The sequence below is a fragment of the Leucoraja erinacea genome, chromosome 7 (assembly GCF_028641065.1).
Source record: "Leucoraja erinacea ecotype New England chromosome 7, Leri_hhj_1, whole genome shotgun sequence".
Lineage (NCBI taxonomy): Eukaryota > Metazoa > Chordata > Chondrichthyes > Rajiformes > Rajidae > Leucoraja > Leucoraja erinaceus.
The window spans coordinates 14,640,576-14,664,977 of NC_073383.1; the positions used below are offsets into that span (position 1 = coordinate 14,640,576).

A 24,402-nucleotide genomic window follows, 5' to 3' on the forward strand; every position below is an offset into this window, starting at 1 on the left:
AGGTCCACACTTGGTCTATGATTTTAAAAAAGGATGTTTATTCTCTGTTGTGTCTTTCTATTCTCATTCCTCCTTCTTTAAACTTTCTTCCCTTTATCTTTGGTCGTTCCACCTACAGCTGCATTTTCATCCCTCCAATCCCACATTTTCTCCTTCTCACTTCGTTTTGTTGCTTTTTGCTCCTCACATGCCTATAAACTTAGAATTATTGGGTGATACACCTTTTGACCCGCCTGAAGAAGGGTCTTGACCCATAAAGTAACCCATTCCTTCTATCCAGAGATGTTGCAGCATTTTGTCACATCTCATGACCTGCAGAGTTAAATATTAAGCACTTATTCCCTATTTTCCCCACTACTATTACCCAAACACCATTTTACTTTCCTTGCCTTCCGAGGAGCTGCTCCCCTTAATGCCAATGACCCAATTGCACATTGAACCTTCATGCTTTCCGTATCGGGAACCAATTTTCTTCTCTATTTTTCAAAAGCTCTCTAAATCTGCTGCTTTTTACGGTGACTATGCGTATTACTTTGTGTATCTGCATAGATTTCCAATGAATCAGACTTTTGTACTACAATTATTCCACTTTAATCCATATTCCCTGCAGGCAACATCATAGTAAATCTAAATCGTACAATACTGTTGTTGTATTTCACCTTGAAAATACTTGCCATAGAAAATATGGCATGAAAATCTTGCCATAGAGGGAGTACAGAGAAGGTTCACCAGACTGATTCCTGGGATGTCAGGAGCTTCATATGAAGATAGACTCGGCTTGTACTCGCTAGAATTTAGAAGATTGAGGGGGGATCTTATAGAAACTTACAAAATTCTTAAGGGGTTGGACAGGCTAGATGCAGGAAGATTGTTCCCGATGTTGGGGAAGTCCAGAACAAGGGGTCACAGTTTAAGGATAAAGGGGAAATCTTTTAGGACTGAGATGAGAAAAACATATTTTACACTGAGAGTGGTGTATCTCTGGAATTCTCTGGAATTCTCTGCCACAGAATGTAGTTGAGGCCAGTTCATTGGCTATATTTAAGAGGGAGTTAGATATGGCCCTTGTGGCTAAAGGGATCAGGAGGTATGGAGAGAAGGCAGGTACGGGATACTGAGTTGGATGATATGCCATGATCATATTGAATGGCGGTGGAGGCTCGAAAGGCCGAATGGCCTACTCCTGCACCTATTTTCTATGTTTCTGTGACAAGATTATCAACAGTTCTCAAATCTCAATGTATTATTGATTATCGCTACAGTATTTCTATACATTGAGATACCTGAAATCCAGAGGGGCCTGGAATGCCAATACCGCCTTTTTCACCAGTTGGACCCTGAAGGAAAACAAATTACTTTTCGTAATACATTAGGGAAAATTAAGTATGAACAAAGATTAAACCACAAGCCTGTAATGAGCATTATAAATCATCTGATGGTCATGCATTAGTAATGTATACTTCTTAACTGCAAACCACTATAATATATATTCATTCTGCAGCAAAGGTCTTCAAACAAAAAAAAAAAATGAAAGTGGAACAGTGGAGTTTTATGCGGCGGCAATGCTATCTCCAAATACAATCATGATTGAAACTGGTACAACCAAGGCTGATCCAGTTACTTTAGAACTAATTCAACACATGAGCTTCTGCCACTTAATGTATGGAATCGTATGTCTAAAGAACAGCTGAAAGAATTCTGCACAATAAGTCCTACAGCCACAGAACTATATTTTTGATTATGCCAACTGATACTTACAGGTTCCCCGGAAGCACCTGCAGGACCCTGCTCTCCAGATTTTCCTATGGCACCCTGTCAAAATAGCAATACAGTTTGAGTATTAATAAGCAAATGAATGTTTAGCTTTTGTTAACATGTCATTCTAATGGAACATCCGGTAGAATGTATACAAACCTCTTGACCTAAACCACCCGGCAATCCACGAGGTCCATCCTTACCGTCCTGACCAGGCCCTCCCTATGGAAGATGAATTTGGGATGTAGAGAAGGAAGGGAGCAGGAATGGGGTTGGGAGGAAGAAAGGAAAAAAAAAAGATTTAAAATAACATTGCAACTTGTGGCGTTGAAACTTGTTCATGGCCCTTTTCCTGTGCAGCTAATTTTTTTTTTTTAATTTTGTTTAGTATAGTTTAGAGATGCAGTGGAAACAGGCCCTTCGGCCCACTGGATCCGCGCCGACCAGCAATTTTTACATTTATCAAGCCAATTAACCTACAAACCTGTACATCTTTGGATTGTGGGAGGAAACCGAAGATCTCGGAGAAAACCCACGCAGGTCACCGGGAGAACAAAAAAACTCCATACAGACAACCCGTAGTCAGGATCGAACCCGAGTCTCTGGCGCTGCATTCGCTTTAAGACAGCAACTCTACCGCTGCACCACCATGACCGCCACTAAATAGTATATTCACAGGGAACCAAGTTAGTGAAAACTGATATCATAATAACCTATACCTATGCTTTTCAATCCAAGATGCATATAAAATTTGTGCCTAATATTAATTTACCAGCAAGTTGGTGCTGGAACGTGGAGACTCTGAATGCTGGTCCTAGACGAGGATCTTATATCATCCAATACAATTACTCTACTCTTTTTAATCTTTCTCAATCTGAGAACTATAATCTGAACTCTGCATCTTCCCTTTTGCTCTACCTTTGTATTTGAGTTTGGCTTGAATATATATAGGTTCAGCCTTATCTGAACTGATTAGTTGAATGAATGAATGAATGAATGCATGATTGAATGAAAGAATGCATGAATGAATGAATGAATGAATACGTTTATTGTCATTGCACAATACTGTGCAACAAAATTCCATTGCATCTCCTCTGGTTAAAAAAATACAAACACGACAACCATTGACACATATGTACACTTATTAGTAAAAATAATAAATAAGTATTTAAAAATAATTTTAAAAGAATGTTGCATTTCTTGGAATTACATTTTGCTTCCCCAGTGTTCTCTGTTGGAATTAAGTTATTTTATCGCACATGGGTAGCAACTATTTTTTAGTCTACCGGTGCGAGCCTTCAGAGACCTGAATCACCTCCCAGAGGGTAGCAGAGTGAAAAGGTGGTTGGCAGGGTGGGATGTGTCCTACTTGATGTTTGTGGCCCGGCGCAAGCATCGGGCCCTATATATATCATCCAAGGAGGGCAGTTGAGTGTTTGTAATGCTCTGTGCAGTTTTTATAACTCTCTGCAGCGCCCTCCTCTCAGCCACAGTGCAGCTAGCAAACCACACCAGGATTCCATAGGAGAGGATACTTTCCACGGCGCATCGGTAGAAGGACAGCAGCAGCGGCTGTGAGACGTTTGCTCTCCGCAGAGACCTCAGGAAATACAGCCACTGCTGTGACTTCTTCACGAGAGTGATGGTGTTCATTTGCCATTTGAGGTTCTGGGAGATGTTTATTCCCAGGAACTTAAAGCCAGTGACTCTCTCCACCATGTCTCCTTTGATGTATAAAGGAGGAGGTTCCTCTCTCCTCTTCCTCCTGAAGTCAACGACCAGTTCTTTTGTCTTTGAAGGGTTGAGTACCAGGTTGTTTTTGGTACACCAGACAGTCAGTCAGTTTTTGGACTTCATCTCTGTAGGCAGACTCGTCGTTGTTGTTTATCAGTCCCACCACAGTCGTGTCGTCCGCAAACTTGATGATCCTGTTTGTACTGTGTGCTGGTGTGCAGTCATAAGTGTATATTGTATACAAGATGGGACTCAGCACACAACCTTGTGGCGCTCCTGTGCTGAGCATCAGGACTGGGGAGTAATTGGACCCCATCCTGACAGTCTGTGGGCGGTCTGTTAAGAAGTCCTTCATCCATCTGCATGTGTTTGCATTAACACCCTGATCAGACAGTTTGTCCACCATTCTGCTGGGGATGATGGTATTAAATGCAGAACTAAAATCTACAAATAACATCCTCACATATGAGCCAGGGCGCTCCAGATGTGCCAGTGCAGAATGTAGAGCTATGTTGATGGCATCCTCCGTTGACCTATTAGCTCTATATGCAAACTGATGCTGATCCAGGGTGGATGGGAGTGAGGACTTAATGTGGGCCAGGACCAGCCGTTCAAAACATTTCATCACCGTTGAAGTGAGAGCAACAAGTCTATAGTCATTCAAGCTGGTAATGGATGTTTTTTTGGGTACAGGCACGATAGTAGCAGCCTTGAAGCATTTAGGGACAGTGCACGTTGACAGAGAGAGGTTAAAGATGTCGCTAAAAACCTCCGCTAACTGGTCTGCACAGTCCCGCAATACTCTCCCTGGGATGCCATCTGGGCCAGCAGCCTTCCTGGGGTTGACCCTGCGGAGTGCTCTTCTGACGTCCTCCGTACTCACAGTGAGTGCCACGTCGTCAGTGCTGGGTGCGGCTGCAGGTGCAGGCTCCACCTCATTCAGCTCAAAACGGGCGAAAAAGTGGTTGAGCTCCTCAGCTAGCGAGTTGTTACTGCTGCTGATGGTCGGCTCCCCCTTGCCCTTGTAGTTGGTAAGTTGCTGAATGCCCTGCCAGACACGCCGAGGGTCCCTCTCGTTAAAATACCCCTCTAACCTTCTTCCATAGGCTGTCTTTGCCTCTTTAATGGCTTTCTTTAGTTTAGATCTGGCAGTGCTGTACAGTTCATCATTCCCAGATCTAAAGGCTGAGTTGTGTTCCCTGTTGTGTCTTTCTATTCTCATTCCTCCTTCTTTAAACTTTCTTCCCTTTATCGTTGGTCGTTCCACCTACAGCTGCATTTTCATCCCTTCAATCCCACATTTTCTCCTTCTCACTTCGTTTTGTTGCTTTTTGCTCCTCACATGCCTGGTCATCCATGGTTTGTTGTTTGGATAGCACCTGACCTCCTTGTCGACAGTGACGTTGTTGATACAGTTCTGTATATAGAACATGACTGTGGATGTGTATTCTTGTATGTCCTGGTTTGCAAAAATATCCCACTGGGTGCACTCAAAACAGTCCTGAAGTTGAGCGGCAACGCCCTTGGGCCAAGTCTTTATGTTTCTCACACTGGGCTTGGTTCTCATAATGAGAGGTCTGTATGCCGGGGTGAGAAAGCACGCAAAACAATGTACCTTAGTACATGTGACAATAATAAACCTAAACATAAATGCAAAACTTGCAATTGCAATGATTAGCGGCTAACCACATTCATTCAGTGGCCAAAGATTATTAGCACTGGCCCAGATTTGTGAGACATCAGTGGTTCAAGCACATTAAGGCCAATATGCCTTTCTTGAAAGGTTGGTACGTTGCGGCTTCAAACAGTAGTCAAACTCATTCTTGGGGTCCTAGCAACATAATGCACACTAGGAAAACAGATATTTCTTTGAACCAGTGTAAAGTCTGTTAGATGTACATGTCAAATATTCTGCTGACATCTGAACATCTGTCCTTATGCCAGTTGCCAGCTTTCCAGTAGAGATGCAGTTCAATTTGAGCTCAATGGTTTCTAGTCAAGTGGTTGGCAGCCACTTGTGCAACAAAGGAGTGGTGGTATGTGTAGGAAGGATCTGCAGATGCTGGTTTACACCAAAAATAGACACAAAATGTTGGAGTAACTCAATGGGTCAGGCAGCATCTCTGGAGAAAAGAAATAGGTGATGTTTCGAGTCTGAAGAGAGTTGGTTCTATAAATTAATTATGCATATCAGAAATGTCTTCTGTCAACACCAGTACTGCAGGGATAACAACAACAGTGCTGGTGCATTGGAAGGGTCCTACAGGTGGGCCTCTTTCTCTCTATAGGACTCCAGGGTGATTATTGAGTAGTAGCACAGCCTCCACACCAGAGCGGAAGATGCCACCACTGGCTTAAGCCATCGACAATGCCATACTCCAGATCTTCAATATGGATAGGCAGATGATTGCCAACAAAGGCTCTGGCACTGCCACTTAAGATTTTGTCCAATTGAAAGAAGCCCTCTATTAGCAGGGAGCTAGGATGTCCACTACAAGCACAGTGAAACCACAATGACTGAAGATAGGTGGTAAGATGACTGTGCAGAGATGAGCTCCAAGGCCAATGATGAGATAGTGCAAAGACCATTGGTCTTTTCATGCATTTAGGGTGTTCATTTCCACCAGTGCACAACTAGTCTCATTGACATTTCAATGCACTGCCCCCTACAGGCAGTTCTGCTATACGGTGACAGCTTTGTTCTTAAGAAGCCTCTTTGTCCTGTAGAAATTCACAATATAAAGCAACTGTGAGGAAGGGGTTAGGGGCTAGGAATGTTTAGATAATATAGTTATTTTTTTCCCCCCACAGGATTTTTAAAAATATACATGTATTTTATGGGTATAAGTTAATTTTCTTACTCTAAGGTAAAAATACAAATGGCTCTACATTATATTGTTTGATAGAGTTGATAGAGTTTTGTTACACAAGTATCAAATATCATTGCCTGTCAACTTCCCGTTGCTTCTCACTGTGAAACTGGCTGCTTGTGCTCTTAAGAACTGTGGGGAAGTTACATGAAATCATCATACTGAGCAGTGATTTAAATTGTGGATAAGCCACCAAGGTTTGGTGTAAATAGGCTTGTGATGGTCAATGCGTTCAGCAAGTACAACAAAGTAGCACTAGAAGTTATGGGGTCCTTCATGCTGTTGTGTCAAACATGCAAGATGAACACCAGATGTTGGGCGCATTACTGATTCCAATTTGACCCTGTTTGTGTGAAATTACTTCTGCGAATGAAAGTCGCCTTCTCCCTGCCTTACACACTTCCAAAATAACCGACAGAAAGGTTTGCATTGCAAAATGCATTCCTGCATCCTGCAGCACACTGGAGCAAATGAGGGACACTACAGGACTGAATATTGCATCTAGACAACCGCACAGTATCTATGAGGTCTCCACGTAACTGCTTTTTTTTTTTTTTAATCCTACTCTCTCGCTCTTTCTTTAAGCGGGAATATCCATGTTAAAGCACCAGTGAACATGTTCGCACCAGATGCTGAAGGCCCTGTGAGATGCACTGTGAATTCTTGGAAACTTCTGAAAAAAATGGTTTTAGATGAGAATAGAGTTTCACCATCCAGAATTGTTGGCTGAATTCAGTGCTAGACTAACTCTAAAGTTAGTTTTTCATCTATGCTTCAAGGTGTTATGAATGCAAGTGAGCACGAAACACAACAGCACTGACAGAGACAAGTATGAAAATCTGAACTTACATCTCTGCCCGCTGGACCAGGAAAACCCATGACACCTGATGATCCCCTTTGTCCAGGAGGACCAGGTGGGCCTGAAAGACCTCGGTCTCCAGAGTGACCCTGATAGTATAAATGCGCTCAGTTATTCAACATTAAAATTCACCCCCACGTTGCACATTCCCCCATCATTTACAAATATCGTTACAGAGAAATAAATCTATTCTTAACAGCCAACTGGTGACTAATAAATGTTAATCTTCATTGTGTATAATAATCAAATATAAATAAGCACTATTGGCAATTCAAAACAGATGTTGATGGTAATAAAACACTGAAAATGCATTATTTTGTTTTTTTAACATTTTGGATAAGTACCGATCACAGGAGACGATTGCCATACTATTTTCAGAAATTGGCTTGCTTGCAAAGTTTAAACTTACCTTCTGCAAAGTACATACTGTACATACTGTAGGCACATTGGTGAAATAAATATTCTATTCCAGGAATTTGGCATAGTTTGCTTTCAATTAGAAGCCTTCAGTTAGGGATGAAATGTTGTTGACTGTAGTTTCTTGAAAATTCATTTAATTCCACTACTTTCCCCAGCTCAGTCTAAACATTAAGGATACAAGGAACTGCATATGCTGGTTTACAAAAAAAAAAAATACACAGTGCTGGAATAGCTCAGCAGGCCAGTTATCATCTCTGGAGAACATGAATAGGTGACTTTTTGGGTCAGGACCCTTCTTCAGATTGAACATCCATGTTCTTTAGATAGGCTGCCTGACCCGCTGAGTTACTCCAGCACTTTTCCTCTTTTTCAGCCCAAACTTTGTCAGGTTGGCAGGCTATTGGTAGCACCATGCCTCATAATAATTGCTGATGGTGTATTCAGCTATTTATAACCCATATCAATAACTTTGACAATGATGCATTTTCTACAAAGGGATGGAGACGAAACATTTGGGGGAAAAGTTGCATATGAAATGCAATGTGTAAAACAAGGTTATTTAAGAAGCACCGTGTGCTTAGTGATGACTAATGTTGGCACAAAGAAGGATCTGCGCTGGTACACAAAGTACAGAAAGTTTCCATGAATGACAAAGAAAGCAAATGCTACATTGGCCTTTACTGTGACCAGTCAGAAAACAAAAGTGTACAAGTCTTGCTGCAATTATACGTCTTTGTCGAGACCACACTTTGAACATTAAGTGCAACATTGGTCTCCATATGAAAAATAATTGGTTTGAAGATATGGTAGCATGTTCATTAGATTGAACATCCTACGTGGGGAGGTTGTCCTTTGAACAGAGAAATTAATAAAATAGGTTTATATTTGAACAGATATAGTTGGAAGTTTTAAATATTTCTTTACAACAAAGCCCATTAACAACTGGGAACCTGAAGTGCTTCTGTGTAGTTAATGTTGAGAGGTGGTTTCTTCTGATTCTGATTTGTGAATGCTACAAGCATTAACTTGGGAAAAAAGCCCAAACATTTTGGACTTCTGAGTGAAAACCAAGTACTTAAAGGATTACATTTCTTTGTAATTCCCTATCTGAAAGGGCCATGAATGATCAACTATTTACTACATCCAAAAAAGCCGTCTAGTTACTAGAGAGTATTCTGAGGGATAAGGTATTTGGATAGACAAAGGCTAATTAGGGTTCGTCAGCATGGTTTTGTACGAGGTAGATGATGTCTTATGAATCTGATAGAGATTTTTGAAGAAGTAACTAAAAAGGTTGATGAGGGCAAAGCTGTTGATGTTGTCGATATGGATTTCAGCAAGGCGTTTGATAAGGTTCACATGGTAGGCTGATCTCTTAGGATCCAGGAAGAGTTAGCTAAATGGATAGAGAATTGGCTTCAGGGAAGGAAACAGAGGGTTATTGTGGAAAGTTGTTTTTTGGACTGGAGGTCTATGACTTGTGGTGTGTTTCAGGGAATGGATGCTGGGCCCATTGCTGTATGTGGTTTATATCAAGGATTTGGTTGAGTATGTTGAAGACATAATTAGTGAATTTACATGAACCTACAGTGGATGGTATCGTAGATTGTGAAGATGGATTTAGATTAAAAAAAATAATAGCACAAACTTGATCAGGGGCTAGTGGACAGAGGATGATTAATGGAGTTTAAAGTAAATAAGTGTGAGGCATTCAATTTTGGAAAGTCAAAACATGGCTGGACCATATTAAATAGCAGGGCTCTGGGGAGTGTTGTAGAGCAGCTGGATCTAGGGGTGATTTACATAGTTCCTTGAAAGTGACTTCACAGGTAGATGCGGTGGTCAGGCAGGCTTTTGGTTTAGAAACATAGAAACATAGAGATTAGGTGCAGGAGTAGGCCATTCGGCCCTTCGAGCCTGCACCGCCATTCAATATGATCATGGCTGATCATCCAACTCAGTATCCCGTACCTGCCTTCTCTCCATACCCCCTGATTCCCTTAGCCACAAGGGCCACATCTAACTCCCTCTTAAATATAGCCAATGAACTGGCCTCAACTACCCTCTGTGGCAGAGAGTTCCAGAGATTCACCACTCTCTGCGTGAAAAAAGTTCTTCTCATCTCGGTTTTAAAGGATTTCCCCTTTATCCTTAAGCTGTGATTTATTGGCCTTCATCAGTCAGGGTATTAAGTACAGAAGTTGAGATGTTATGTTATAGTTGTACAAGACATTGATGAGGTTGCATTTGGTATATTGTGTTTAGTTTCAGTCATCCTCCTGTAGGAAGGATATACGGTAGTTAAGTTGGAAAGGGTGCAGAGAAGATTGACAAGGATGTTGTCAGGACTTGAGAACCTGAGCTATAGTGAGAGGTTGGGCAGATTAGGACTTTATTCCTTGGGGCACTGGAGAATGAGAGGTACTCTAGAGAATTGTATAAGAGCACAAGAGGAATAGATAGGGTGAATGCACAAAGTCTTTTACCCAGAATAGGTGAATCAAGAACCAAGGGACATAGGTTTCAGGTGAGAGGGGAAAGATTTAATCGGAACCTGAAGGGCAACTTTTTCCACAGAGGGTGATGGCTGTATGGAACGAGCTGCAGAAGAGGTAGTTGAGGCAGGTACTGTAACAACATTTAAAAAACATTTGGACAGATTCATGGATAGGAAAGGTTTGGAGCGATATGACTAAATGCGTCAAGTGGGACTAGTTTAAATGGGGCATCTTGGTCAGCATGGGCAAGTTGGGTAAAGGGCCAGTTTCCATTCTGCATAACTATGACTAAGATAATGATGGATTGTTGGGCACCAAGGCAACTTGGCAATAAGGGGTGAGGAACATAAATGATCTAAAGGGAGAGCCAGGGCTCTTTTTGAATATTAGGAGAAATTCAAGAGACTATATAGCTTTCTCCTGATTCTCTTCCTTATTTATGATTTATACATTAGTCATCCTCCACTTGCTAAACAATGCATTCTGAATTTAGTTGACTGATTCCAACATTCATTATGACAGGAAAATAATAGGTTTTCACTATTAGATTTCATTAAGACACTTATATTCACAGACGGAGCAGCATGCCATCAAGTGAGACAACTGCCTCACAGTTCCAGTAATCCAGGTTCAATTCTGACCACCGGGGCTGTGTGCAGTTTGCATGTTTTGTTTGGTTTAGTTTAGTTTAATTTAGTTCAGTATAGCGATACCATGTGGAAACAGACTCTTTGGCCCACTGAGTCCGAATGCACCAATGATCACCCCGTACACTAGTGCTATCCTGCACCACTTGGGGAGATTTACAGAGCTAATTAGCCTACAAACCTGCACATCTTTGGAATGTGAGAGGAAACTGGAGCACCCGGAGAAAACTCACATGGTAACAGGGGGAACGTCCAAACTCTGTACTGTCATCAGCCGTAGTCTGGATTGAACCCGAGTTCCCAGCGCTGTAAGGCAGCAACTCTACCGATGCACCACTGTTCCGCCCTTATGTTCTCCTGTGGGTTTTTGCCTTGCTGTTCCAGATTCCTCCCATATCCTGTAATCCCGCCTTTTGGTGGGCTAATTATTCTTGGTGCAGATGAGTGGGGAATTCATAGGGTATGTGTGAAAGACCAAGCTACAGGAGGAAAGGCGGGGAATTGGGATTGGTGGCATTTCTCATTCACCCGACACAAACCTGATGGTTCATATGATCTCCTATGTTATAAGGAAGTAAACAAATTAAATATAAGAAATAAGACACACAAATAATGGAAACTGCAATTTTTGCAAATTACCTGTGGACCAGGTTTGCCATCGGGACCAGATTTGCCGGGGGCACCTGGAGCTCCCTAAGGTAATGAAAAATAATAGGTACTTAATACGTATATAACATATGGTCACCAAAGTTGCAGGTGCTACTTAATATTTCATACGAAAACAATATAGTTCTTACCCGATTTCCAGGAATGCCAGGGTCTCCATTTCGACCTGCTTCGCCATGAGATCCTCTTGCGCCAACAGGTCCTGGTGGGCCGGTTTCTCCTGATGGACCCTGTCATCATGAGATTTATATTTACATGGACAGTTCTTCAGATATCGTCAGTTGGCTAAAACCAAAATGATTGACATTCATTTTTCATATACTTAGAAGTTCTGACCTTTTCTCCAGTAAGGCCAGTTTGACCCGGAAAGCCTTGATTTCCAGGTGTACCCTAGAAACAGGAGCAGAAAAGACATAGTTCCAGTGTAGTTTGACAATGTAAAAATGTTGTGTTGAAAAGGCTTTCCTCTATGGTGCTGACCCTGAAGGGATTGAAAAACCGAGTGGCACGGATTTTATGATCTGCAAAAAAGTATTTGGTCCGATACAAAACAAGAATATACTCCAAGAAGCCATGGGCTCCTCTTGTGTTGACTATCTTTAACTAATTTTGAAGCCACGTCATGCTTCAAACAGAAGAAAAGGTAGCGTCCTTGCGCACGAGGGGAACTATAAGAAACAGTCGCAATACAAAGCAAATATTGAGGTGTAAAAAGGATCTGTGAGAAAGAAAACTTGCGAGGGACAGCATAGGGTGAGCAGTTTTGCAAACATTGCATCGTTTAATATCAATCAATTCTGGGAAGCTATTTCCCAAAACATCAGAGTGACTGCACACTTGGGAAGTTCTATCTCATCATATAAAATGTGGATCAGCATAGATTCCTGAAGTAAAGTTAATGCTTGATGGATCCCATTTGATGTTTAGCAGAGGACATTCAAATGTAGGAGAGTCCAAGGTTATTCCTGCATGAACTTGTGGAGTAATAAGATTTATCACAAGAAACATTAGCAACAATTAAAGTCTTGCAAATTAAAGCTGACATTGTAACCTCGATCAATCACTGACTAAATGAACAAGAAACACAGAGAACGCTTTGAAAACCAAACACTCCTTCTGTTCTCTCTGATTTCCTTGGCAACATAAAACAAATGTTTTCTCACATTATCTTTTCTGACAAAGTGTCCTTGATCTGAAGCATCAACTCTTCTTTTATTGTCTTTGGGGCTTGTTATCCTGCTGGGGGCTTCCCAATAAGCATTGTCTTACTTTATGCCATACCATCCATCATGCCTAAAGCCGGCAGTTCATCACAAAGGCAACTCCAACTATCTGAAGGTTTTGCAGTGGTTTATACCCATCAACTCTTGTATACTTTACACCAGGAGTTGCTTTCTCTGCGGCATGATACAAGTTGTTACTTACTTTCATGCCAGGCGGACCGGTCAGTCCCACTGTCCCAATTTCACCAGGTGGGCCTGGTTTCCCATCGTTACCAGCAGGGCCAGAGGGACCAGGACCTCCAGGTGCACCCTAGCAATAAGATAAAGGCATTGTTAAATCTTGGCAAGTTATTTATTTTTTATAGACACAGAAATTGATTAATAATCATTTTGCTCTGAGTTATGTAGCCTATTTAAGATGATAAATCATTGTTTTATGTGATGCACCAAACCTGTCTTCAAGGACTTTCGGAACAGGAGTAGAATTAGGCTATTCAGCCTATCAAGTCTTCTCCGCCATTCATTCAATCATGGCTGATCTATCTCTCCCTCTAACCCCATTCTCCTGCCTTCTCCCCATAACATCTGACACCTGTACTAATCAAATACGGTACTGTAATCAAATATTGTAAATACCAGGCAGTGCCTACCCTGACTAAAATTATTAAAAGATAATTATTAAATATAAACAGATTTCCAATTAATTTACTAAATTCAGTGTTTATTATTAAATGGTTATTATTTTAATAATTGATCTTAGGTAGGCGTAATTCTCCCGTGCCTTTCATCCGCAGTATGCGCAATACGCGTAACTATGTTCAATTCACGAGCCGTGGACGCTGCTTCAAGCCTTCACTTACAACGGGCAATAGAGGCAGCTGAAATCTGGAACCAGGGGCCACAGTTTAAGAATAAGGAGTAGGCCATTTAGAACGGGGACGAGGAAACACTTTTTCTCACAGAGAGTGGTGAGTCTTTGGAATTCTCTGCCTCAGAGGGCGGTGGAGGCAGATTCTCTGGATGTTTTCAAGAGAGAGCTAGATAGGGGTCTTAAAAATAACGGAGTCAGGGGATATGGGGAGAAGGCCGGAATGGGATACTGTTTGGGGATGATCAGCCATGATCACATTGAATGGCGGTGCTGGCTCGAAGGGCCGAATGGCCTACTCCTGCACCTATTGTCTATTGTCTAATGTCTTTACACCATGGACTGTGCGCAAGGTGTTGCGCATGGCCACAGGAGAGGAGACCAATCTGCGCATGCGCTGTTTTTAAAGATTTTTGAAAAAGTCGACGGACTGCCAACAGGACCAATCTGCGTGGTTTTTCAATTTTCTGCGCAGGCGCGCTTTTTTTAAACAATTTTTAATGGATTGACTGCCCAGTGCCTACCCTGAGTAATTACTCAAAGCACATGCCTGGTAAATACTACTGTCCTGGTGAGTTATAATGTCTAAACAAATAACAAAATGTGTTAATATGTCTGAAGTGATTTTATACATGTTAAAGAACATGTTGTACATTTAGAAAAGGCTCAAGAGAATAAAAAGGCATTTATTTCATAATTACTGTATTAGCATACGTCAGAATTTGCAAAGAGCTGGATTAATCTTTTAAGATTTGTGTGAACAAAAAGATGAACCTAAAACATCATAGCGCAACGAGAAATACAATAATTTGGCAATTGTGTCTATTTGCCAAGTTAACAAAAAAAAGCACAAAACTTACGGCTTCACTCCTTTCTCCAGGTTGACCTGATGGACCTGGTTTTCCAGATTCACCCTTAAGAAATGAAAAGTTTTTTTTTGTTAGAAAAACAAAATTGAAAATGCCAGCAAAATAATTGCTTTTGTTTTGGCTTAAAAGACAACCAGTTGAAATATTAGGTTTGACTGACAAATGTCTTTGTGTTCTGGAGGAATGTGTTTAAAGCCAACCTTTGCAGGTGTATTAGCCTGAGACGGGGTATAACTGTGGAGAAGGCCCTTGTGTTTAGTTGATGTTTCAATGGTCTTTGGCATGCTGTACTTTCGAAACAGATTTCAGAATATTATTTTAGTTTAGAGACAGAGAACCTTCAGCCCAACAGTGGCCAATTTAGTTAATTGTAAAGTGGCCAATTGTAAAACGATACAGGTTTAAGGTGGGGGGAGAAATATTTTATAGGAATCCGAGGGGCAACCTTTTTCAAACAAACAATGGTGGTAGGTGTATATAACGTGTTGCCATGGGGAGGTAGTCGAGGCAAGGACTGTCGTAATGTTTAAGAAGCAATTAAATAGGTACATGGATAGCACAGGTTCAGAGGGATGTGGGCCAAACACAGGCAAGTGGTACTAGTTTAGATGGGACGTGGGCCAGTGTGGATAAGTTGGGCCGAAGGGACTGTTTCCACACTGTATCACTCTATGACTCTGTAACCCAAGAACCTGGTCATCTCTGGGATGTGAGCAAATCAGAGCTCCCAGACAAAACTGATTTGGTGTCGGGGAGAAAATGTAAACTCCACACAGATGGTTCCAGGGCGTCAGGATTGAACTCAGTCACTGGAGTTGTGAGACAGCAGCTTACTAAGCCACTGTGCCGCCCACATCTATATACTATCTTATATGTACTAATGAAATGCTATTGTTGTCACCCATCATGGTTTCACTCTCCTAACCTGCAAATTGTGTACAGTATTTCCTTGTTATAGTTTGAATTGCTGGAATTATTTTCTTTCTTTTAGCCATTGCCTATTTATTACTAACATTTCAGTTATTTCTTTTCAGTTATGTTGGTTTTTTTTAGTCTCTACTCATTCAATCCATCAGTGCCCAGTGATTTTTATCAATGGGCAAGTGGCAGCTCGACAGTGGCTGAAAGGAGTCAATTGTAATTTTTCCTTCTGCTCGGTAACAAAATATCTGATATTTAATCTGACTAAGAAGAACCACCTAACCACTCTTTGTTGCAATGGTCCATCAGACTGGATCATAATGATATTGTAAAGAAATCAAAGATTATATTTTAACAAAAGACCTGTAGAATTTTATTAGAATAAAGCGATAATATACTGATGACACAGTGGTAGAGCTGCTGCCTTACAGTGCCAGAGACCTGGGTTGAATCCTGACTATGGGTCCTGTCTGTGCAGAGCTTGCACATTCTCCCTGTGACCACATGGGTTTTCTCCGGATGCTCTGGTTTCCTCCCACATTCCAAAGATGTGCGAGTTTGTAGGTTTGTATAAATTGGCCCTAATGTGTTGGATAGAACTAGTACAAGGTTGATTGCTGGTCAGCATGGACTCAGAGGGCCAAAAACCTTGTTTCCATGCTGTAGCTCTAAACTAAATAAAATACAGGATCTTAAAAAATTATTGTTGCCTTTATGTTTCCATTATAATGCTTGAAACATTCCTTGCTGTACATCATTCTTCATTTCGTAAACATTTCCACAGTCTTCATTATGCAAAGAACTATTTCCCTCTATCATCTTCTCCTGCATTCTGTTTAACAATTCTACATATGCTATTTAAACTATTATACATTTAAAATTTATAGTATTTGAGCAGAACAGTGGAGTAATGGTAGAGACCAAGGTTCAATCCTGATCTTGGGTGCTGTCTGTGGAGTTTGCATGTTCTCCCTGTGACTGCATGGGTTTTCTCCAACTGCTCTGGTTTCCTCCCACATTCCAAAGACATGCAAGTTTGTAGGTTAATTGGCTTCAGTAACTAAGTTAATAGGCCACTGTAAATTCTCCCTAGTCTGTAGTAAGGAAACTAATGTGAATGGATAACTAACGGTCGGCGTGGACCCGGTGGAATGAAGGGCTTCTTTCCATGCTGTATCTCTAGACTAAAACTAAACGCAAAATGTTTTTGAAAGAGCCCTGGTTTTCAAGGGAAATTGGACATCTTGTTCGGAAAAAGAGGGAGATCTACAATAATTATAGCAGCATGAAGTAAATGAGGTGCTTGAGGAGTATAAGGAATGTAAAAAGAATCTAAAAAGAATCTTAAGAAATAAATTAGAAAAGCTAAAAGAAGATATGAGGTTGCTTTGGCAAGTAAGGTGACAGTAAATCCAAAGGGTTTCTACAGCTATATTAATAGCAAAAGGATAACGAGGGATAAAATTGGTCCATTGGAGAGACAGAGTGGACAGCTATCTGCAGAGCCAAAAGAGATGGGGGAGCTATTGAACAATTTTTTTTCTTCGGTATTCACCAAGGAGAAGGATATTGAATGATGTGAGGTAAGGGAAACTAGTAGAGTAGCTATTGATACTATGAGGTTCAAAGTAAAAGAAGTACTGACACTTTTGAAAAATATAAAAGTGGATAAGTCTCCAGGTCCTGACAGGATATTCCCTAGGACATTGAGGGAAGTTAGTGTAGAAATAGCCGGGGCTATGACAGAAATATTTCAAATGTCATTAGAAATGGGAATAGTCCCCGAGGATTGGCGTACTGCGCATGTTGTTCCATTGTTTAAAAAGGGTTCTAAGAGTAAACCTAGCAATTATAGACCTGTTAGTTTGACTTCAGTGGTGGGCAAATTAATGGAAAAGATACTTAGAGACAATATATATAAGCATCTAGATAAACAGGGTCTGATTAGGAACAGTCAACATGGATTTGTGCCTGGAAGGTCATGTTTGACTAATCTTCTTTACTAGTGGGGTGCCTCAGGGATCTGTGTTGGGTCCTTTGTTGTTTGTCATGTACACCAATGATCTGGATGAACTGCTGATAAATGTGAGGTGCTACACCTTGGCAGGACAAATCAAAATAGGACGTACATGGTAAATGGTAGGGAATTGAAGAATACAATTGAACAGAGGGATCTGGGAATAACTGTGCATAGTTCCTTGAAGGTGGAATCTCATATAGATAGGGTGGTAAAGAAAGCTTTTGGTATGCTAGCCTTTATAAATCAGAGCATTGAGTATAGAAGCTGGTATGTAATGTTAAAATTGTACGAGGCATTGGTGAGACCAAATCTGGAGTATGGTGTACAAATTTGGTCGCCCAGTTATAGGAAGGATGTCAATAAAATAGAGAGAGTACAGAGGAGATTTACTAGAATGTTGCCTGGGTTTCAACAACTAAGTTACAGAGATAGGTTGAATAAGTTAGGTCTTTATTCTCTGGAGCGCAGAAGGTTAAGGGTGGACTTGATAGAGGTCTTTAAAATGATGAGAGGGATAGACAGAGTTGATGTGGACAAGCTTTTCCCTTTGAGAATAGGGAAGATTCAAACAAGAGGACATGACTTCAGAATGAAGGGACAGAAGTTTAGGGGTGACATGAGGGGGAACATCTTTACTCAGAGAGTGGTAGCGGTGTGGAATGAGCTTCCAGTGGAAGTGTGGAGGCAGGTTCATTGGTATCATTTAAAAATAAATTGGATAGGCATATGGATGAGAAGGGAATGGAGGGTTATGGTATGAGTGCAGGCAGGTGGGACTAGGGGAAAAAAAGTTGTGTCGGCACGGACTTGTAGGGCCGAGATGGCCTGTTTCCGTGCTGTAATTGTTATATGGTTATATGGTTATGTTTTATCCCCGGACTTGTTTCATGGCCCATATTGCTACAATCTTTAAACATTCAGAATATTTTTCACAACTCATGTAAATTAGAATAATGTTATTTTCTTTATCTGTAATTTAAATCAGAGGACGAGCATATAGGAACAAATTTAATGCTTCAATACTCACATGTCAGGTAGATCTGTGGCTTAATTGTTTTAAACATTCGTAATTGTGTTGAAGACATGCTACTGCCATTTAAACCTGGTTATCAGAATCATATTTCTGAACATAGTGCGATCTGCACAATATTCCTGTCTTGACACTAATGAAATAAAGTAATTAAACTCTCGCACTTACTGGTAAACCACGAGCACCGGAAAGGCCATCTGTTCCTTGTTTACCTGGATGACCTACTGGACCTTGAGCTCCAGGATTTCCAGGAGTGCCAGGATGACCCTAAGAAAGTAAGGGAAGCTGGTATGAATGAAGTTTTTGGCTAAGGATACACTCTTGATCATAGGTTTAAATCCTGAACATTGGATAACGACAAACACATATAATTAATATGACAAATTGAATGATCAAAATGACAAGCCAATGGAGGTTCAATCAGTCCTTTCAAGTTCATAAAGACAGTTTTTGATTCCATCAAAGATCAAATAATTCACATTAAAAGATTAAAATACTATTCATTTGACAGATGCAAACCAAATGAATAAGCTAACAACATTTATCCAACTCTCGCCTCTTTAATCATGGCAATAATCTGCTGTATTTTCACGATAAACAAAAAATTATTTTGATGAAACTGACCGGAAGCCCTGCTGCCCCACGCAATCCATCTTTTCCAGGTTTCCCCTACAAAATAAACCATCAAACCTTCAGATGATATTTTCCAACATTAGTTAAATGGTTAATGAAAGGCAGATGTACAAGATTTCAGTGAATGTTGGTTACATACATCATAGCCTGGCTTTCCAACACCGCCATTAACACCTGGTGAACCCCTAGGTCCAGGATTACCATTGGGACCTATCGAACCTTTCTCCCCATTGTCACCCTGCAAGGGAAAATATGAAAGACAGGTTATGTTCTCGGGACTGTGTAATCTTTCAGATAGTTTATCCATAATCCAAGCTGCAAGGCAAAAAAAGTTAGTTTGGTTCATAACACTTTATTTAAATGCTTTGTATTTTAGCAATTCAATCTTATAGATGGCAAGGCCACCAGCATAATCAAGGACGAGTTGCACCCCAGCTACTCCCCCTTCTTCCCTCTCCTATCAGGCAAGAGGTGCAGAAGTGTGAAAGCACGCATGTCGAGTTTCAGGGACAGTTTCTTCCCAGCTGTTATTGGGCAACTCAACCATCTTACTAACAATTAGCGAGAGTTCTGAGCTACTATCTATGTTATTGGAAACTTTTGGACTCTCTTTGATCTGACTTTTCTGGACTTGCTCTAAACATTATTTAATAATAATAATAATAATAATAAAAATACTTTATTGATCCCCTCAGGGAAATTCAGATGTCCAGAAGCCCCCAACCAACAAACCCACAGATTCAAAATGAACGCAGACAGAAAATACATAGAATACACTGTGGACACTACCCGAGAGCAATAAATACTTAAAAAGACCAATAATTAACAATTAAAAAATAAAAATTGCAAGAATGCATCCCCCTACAGCCTAGCGGTCCGAATTATAAAATCTAATGGCTGCAGGGGTGAAACATCTCCTATTTATGTTATTCCCTTTATCATGTATTTGTGCACTGCGGCTGGGTCAATTGTAATCATGTATTGTCTTTCTGCTGAATGGTTAGCACGCGACAAAAGCTTTTCACTGTGTCTTGGTACACGTGACAATAAACTCAACTCTACTCATGATACAAAGTGTAGAATATAGTTCCCAGCATTCTAGCCCATCATTTCCAGATACAAAGTCCAATGTCCACAATGGGGTAAAGGGGAATTGGGCAGTGCCCTAGCTTATGAAAGGGCCATTCATAAGCCTGATAACAGAGGGGAAGAAGCTGTTCCTAAGTCTGCTAGTGAACTTTAACAATTTGAAGTTGGACATACATCATAAAAAACTTGGTCCACATCCCTATAAACCGTTCCTATCCATGTACCTGTTGAAATGTCTTTCAAACATTATAGTTGTACCTTCCACTGCCATCTCTTCTGGCAACTCATTCCATATACCTACTATCCTGTTTGTGAAAAACCTACCACTCAGGTCTCCTTTAAATATTTCCCATCTCACTTGAAAATGATGCCCTCTACTTTTCCACTTGCCTACCATAAGAGTATCTACCCTATCTATGCCCCTTATGATTTCATCAGCCTCCTATCAGGTCACCTCTCAGCTTCCTACACTCCAGGGAAAACAGTCACAGCCTATCCTGTCTATCCTTATGACTTAAACTCTCAAGAGCCAGCGACATCTATCTTTGCTTCCCCTCCAGGTAAATGACATCATTCCTATAGTGCAGTGACCAGAACTGTACACAATGCTCGAAGTGTGGTCTTCCCAATGTTTGTATAGCTGTAAATTGACATCCCTACTCCTGTACTCAATGCACATACAGATGAAGGCAAGTGTGCATATGCCTTTTTCACCATAATGTCTACCCGTGGCCCAATTTTCAAGAAACCTGGGCTTATAGCCCTAGATTTTTCTATTAAACTACACTTCCATGGTCCTGCCATTCATTGAGTAAGTCCTGTCACAGTTTAACTCCCAAACCAAATCACTTTACATTTAGAATTAAATTCCGTCTGCCATTCCACATTCCCAGCAGACCTAGATCCTGTCGTAAGTCTGGACAATATGCTTCACTGCCCAATTGTGTGTCATCCAAGGGAAGGGCAAGGGAAAAAAGTTGTTCGGCACGGACTTGTAAGGCCGAGATGGCCTGTTTCCGTGCTGTAATTGTTATATGGTTATATGGTTATCCACATACTAACTAATCATGCCATATCCATTCTCATCCAAAGCATTCATATATATTTAAAACAGCAGGAGACCCAGCCCCAATCCCTGTTGCACACTATCGGTCATAAGCCTCCAATCTGAAACATTATCCTCCACTGCCATCCTCTGCTCTCCACCCCTAAGCCAATTTTGTATACGACTGGCTGGCTCTTCCTGGATCTCATATAATCTAAACTTTCAGACTTCTTAGTCAAGTAACTTGATATTCGCTTAGTGCAGTAGTGCTTCCATCTGACACATTCAAAGGCTTTCCTCATTTGGTGTAAACATTGGCTTAAATATATATAAAATACAGAAATTCATAGAACAACAACAGAAATTTTGGAACATTATTTTGGAGCACACCTCCATCTGTATGCAGTTGCACATGACAATATTTGGATGAGATATTTAACTAAGCCTCCATCTGCTCTCTTTCCTGCTTATAATAAATGAATACACACCATGAGAAGAGCAGTGGAAAGATTTCATAAGATCATAAGAGATAATAGAATTAGGCCATTTGGCCCATGAAGTCTACACCCCCATTCAATCATGGCTGATCTATCTCCTAACCCCATTCTCCTGCCTTCTCCCCATAACCTCTGACACCCGTACTAATCAAGAATCTATCTCTGCCTTAAATATATCCACAGACTCCACAGACTCCACAGCCTTTGGTAGAAAATAATTCCACAGATTCACCATCCTCTGACTAAAGAAACTCCTCTTCATCTTCTTCCGAAAAAAAAGTCCTTTAATTCTATGACTTCTAATCCTAGACTCTCTAAACATCCTCTCCACATCCACTCATTTTTATGTTGATCAGTATTTAATCCTCAATGAACAACTGAGAAATTTTATATTAGAATTTGTGGAAATATGTTCTGCATCAATTGCTACATATAAAATTCTTAAAGGATTGGACAGGCTAGATGCAGAAAAAAAGGTCCCAATGTTGGGGGAGTTCAGAACGTGGAGTCACAGTTTAAGAATAAGGTGTAGGCTATTTAGGACTGAGATGAGGAAAAACTTCACACAGAGAGTTGTGAATCTGTGGAATTCTCTGCCACAGAAGGAAGTGGAGGCCAATTCACTGGATGTTTTCAAGAGAGAGTTAGATTTAGCTCTTAGGTCTAAAGGAATCAAGGGATATGGGGAAAAAGGCAGGAACAGGGTACTGATTTTGGATGATCAGCCATGATCATATTGAATGATGGTGTTGTCTCAAACGGCCGAATGGCCTACTCCTACATCTATTTTTCTATGTTTCTATGTTTCCATATTTCCTTTTGTCAAAAACAACAACAGCACAGCAGAACTGTTTAATTTGACTTGGAAAGTATAATAGAAATCTGTGCTCCTACTGTAAATTGCTTTATGTTAATTCTCTCCAGTCCTATGCCATAAAAAAATCAAATCTCTGAATGAGCAGTTGCAATATTTAGCTTTAATGAACCTTTCATTTTTCTCAGTTGAGAAGATTTCCAGTTCAATGTTATGTGGGTAGACTCCAAGCATTACATGAATTATCCCAAGGAGAGGAAAATCTGAATACAATGTGAAGACATAATTTCTATATGGAGACATTACATTACTTTTCATTTGCATGAATGAATACAATGCCAATAACCATCAACTGACTCAACATCAACCAGCACAATGCAGCCTATACATTCAATTAACATCCCATTAATTGCCCTAAACATTAATTCCCTTCACCATGGGTGCAGTCTGCACCCTCTACTACTGCCTGCTGCAGCAGACGTCTAGCTTTGATCCTGACCTTGGGTGCTGTCTGCGTGGAGTTTGCTCTTTCTCTATGTGATTATACAGGTTTCCTCTGGGTGCTCCGGTTTCCTCCCACATCCCAAGGATGTGTGGGTTTGAAGGCTAATTGACCTCTGTAAAAAAACGTGCCTCTAGTGTGTAGGATGAGTAAATGGGATAACATAGAACTAGTGTCAACGGCTAATCGATGGTCAGCACAGACTCTGATATCTGAAGAGCGTGCTTCCATGTTGTATCTCCAAAACTAATATATACTGTTTATGTAGGACATTCAAAACGCACCTCCCAAGCATATGGCTATATCACTTATTGGTTTCCTTCCTTCCTTCCTTCCTTCCCTCCTTCCTTCCTCCCTCCCTCCCTCCTTCCCTCCCCCTCCCTCTCTCTTTCTCCCTCCCTCTCCCCCCCCCTCTCCCTCCCTCCCTCTCCCTCCCTCCTTCCTTCCTTCCTTCCTTCCTTCCTTCCTTCCTTCCAACTTTTACCCTAAGAAATATATGGTCATCCTTGATTGTTGTTGGATCTCAATTCTGGAACTCCCCATTCAACAGCACAGTAAGATGAAACATCATTAGATGGAACAAATGGTGATGTGTGTAAGGAACGCGTTGCCAGAGGAAGTAGTGAGGCAGGGACTATCGCAGCTTTTTAGAAACAATTAGACAGGTACATGGAGAGGACAGGTTTAGAGGGATATTGGGCCAAACACAGGCAGGTGGGATTTGTGTAGATGGGACACGGTGTGTGGATGGAACATGTTAGTTGATATGGACAAGTTGGGACAAAGAGCCTGTTTTCACGCTGTATGATTGTATGATTCTTTAAGATTCTAGGAACAGCAGTATTTCAAGAAGGTTAACACAACAACCATCACAAAAGCACTTAGGCATGGACAATAAATGGTGGCCTTGTCAGTGTTGCCCAGATCCTGAAAACAAAGTGAAAAAAAAAATCCAAACTCAAGGATTATGTTTTGATCAGCATACCTTGCGGCCTGCACTACCAGGATTACCAGGATGCCCAGAAGTACCAGGAATTCCCTAAATGGAAAAATAACAGAAGTTTTAGAAGAATGTATTTGAAGAAAATGTAAAATATTTGAGTTAGGAAAGTAAACAAGACATCAAGGGACAAAAATACACAATGCACTAATTAACACTTCACTTACAGCTGGACCTGTTTTACCAGGAGGTCCGTCATTACCTCGTGCACCCTGAACAAAAAAGAGATTCACGTTTAGAGATCATTTTCTTAGAGAATCTTAAGAATAAAATCACCTTAGCATTTTATCACAGGAAATAATCATAATTTAAAGAGCTCAAATTTAGACAAAATGGTCAATTTCAATACAATTCCAACTATCAACTTCCAGGCACCAGAGCAATGTTTACTGTTGCTATAATCATTATTTAGTCCTTTATCATTATAACGGCTGAAGTTTAA

The 24,402-nt window shown here is 40.8% G+C and overlaps 1 protein-coding gene across 1 annotated transcript in view; it reads right to left on the reverse strand.

Moving 5' to 3' along the window:
* col5a2b (collagen, type V, alpha 2b) overlaps positions 1-24,402 on the reverse strand; it is a 121,779-nt gene that overhangs the window by 49,293 nt on the left and 48,084 nt on the right. The window contains exons 15-28 of the mRNA XM_055637630.1: positions 24,128-24,172; positions 23,946-23,999; positions 19,153-19,251; positions 19,005-19,049; positions 18,549-18,647; positions 14,401-14,454; positions 12,875-12,982; positions 11,786-11,839; positions 11,581-11,679; positions 11,423-11,476; positions 7,209-7,307; positions 1,915-1,977; positions 1,759-1,812; positions 1,284-1,337 (exon numbers count right to left, since the gene is read on the reverse strand). Coding sequence (XP_055493605.1) covers positions 1,284-1,337; positions 1,759-1,812; positions 1,915-1,977; positions 7,209-7,307; positions 11,423-11,476; positions 11,581-11,679; positions 11,786-11,839; positions 12,875-12,982; positions 14,401-14,454; positions 18,549-18,647; positions 19,005-19,049; positions 19,153-19,251; positions 23,946-23,999; positions 24,128-24,172 — 981 coding nt within the window. The remainder of the gene's footprint in view (positions 1-1,283; positions 1,338-1,758; positions 1,813-1,914; positions 1,978-7,208; positions 7,308-11,422; positions 11,477-11,580; positions 11,680-11,785; positions 11,840-12,874; positions 12,983-14,400; positions 14,455-18,548; positions 18,648-19,004; positions 19,050-19,152; positions 19,252-23,945; positions 24,000-24,127; positions 24,173-24,402) is intronic.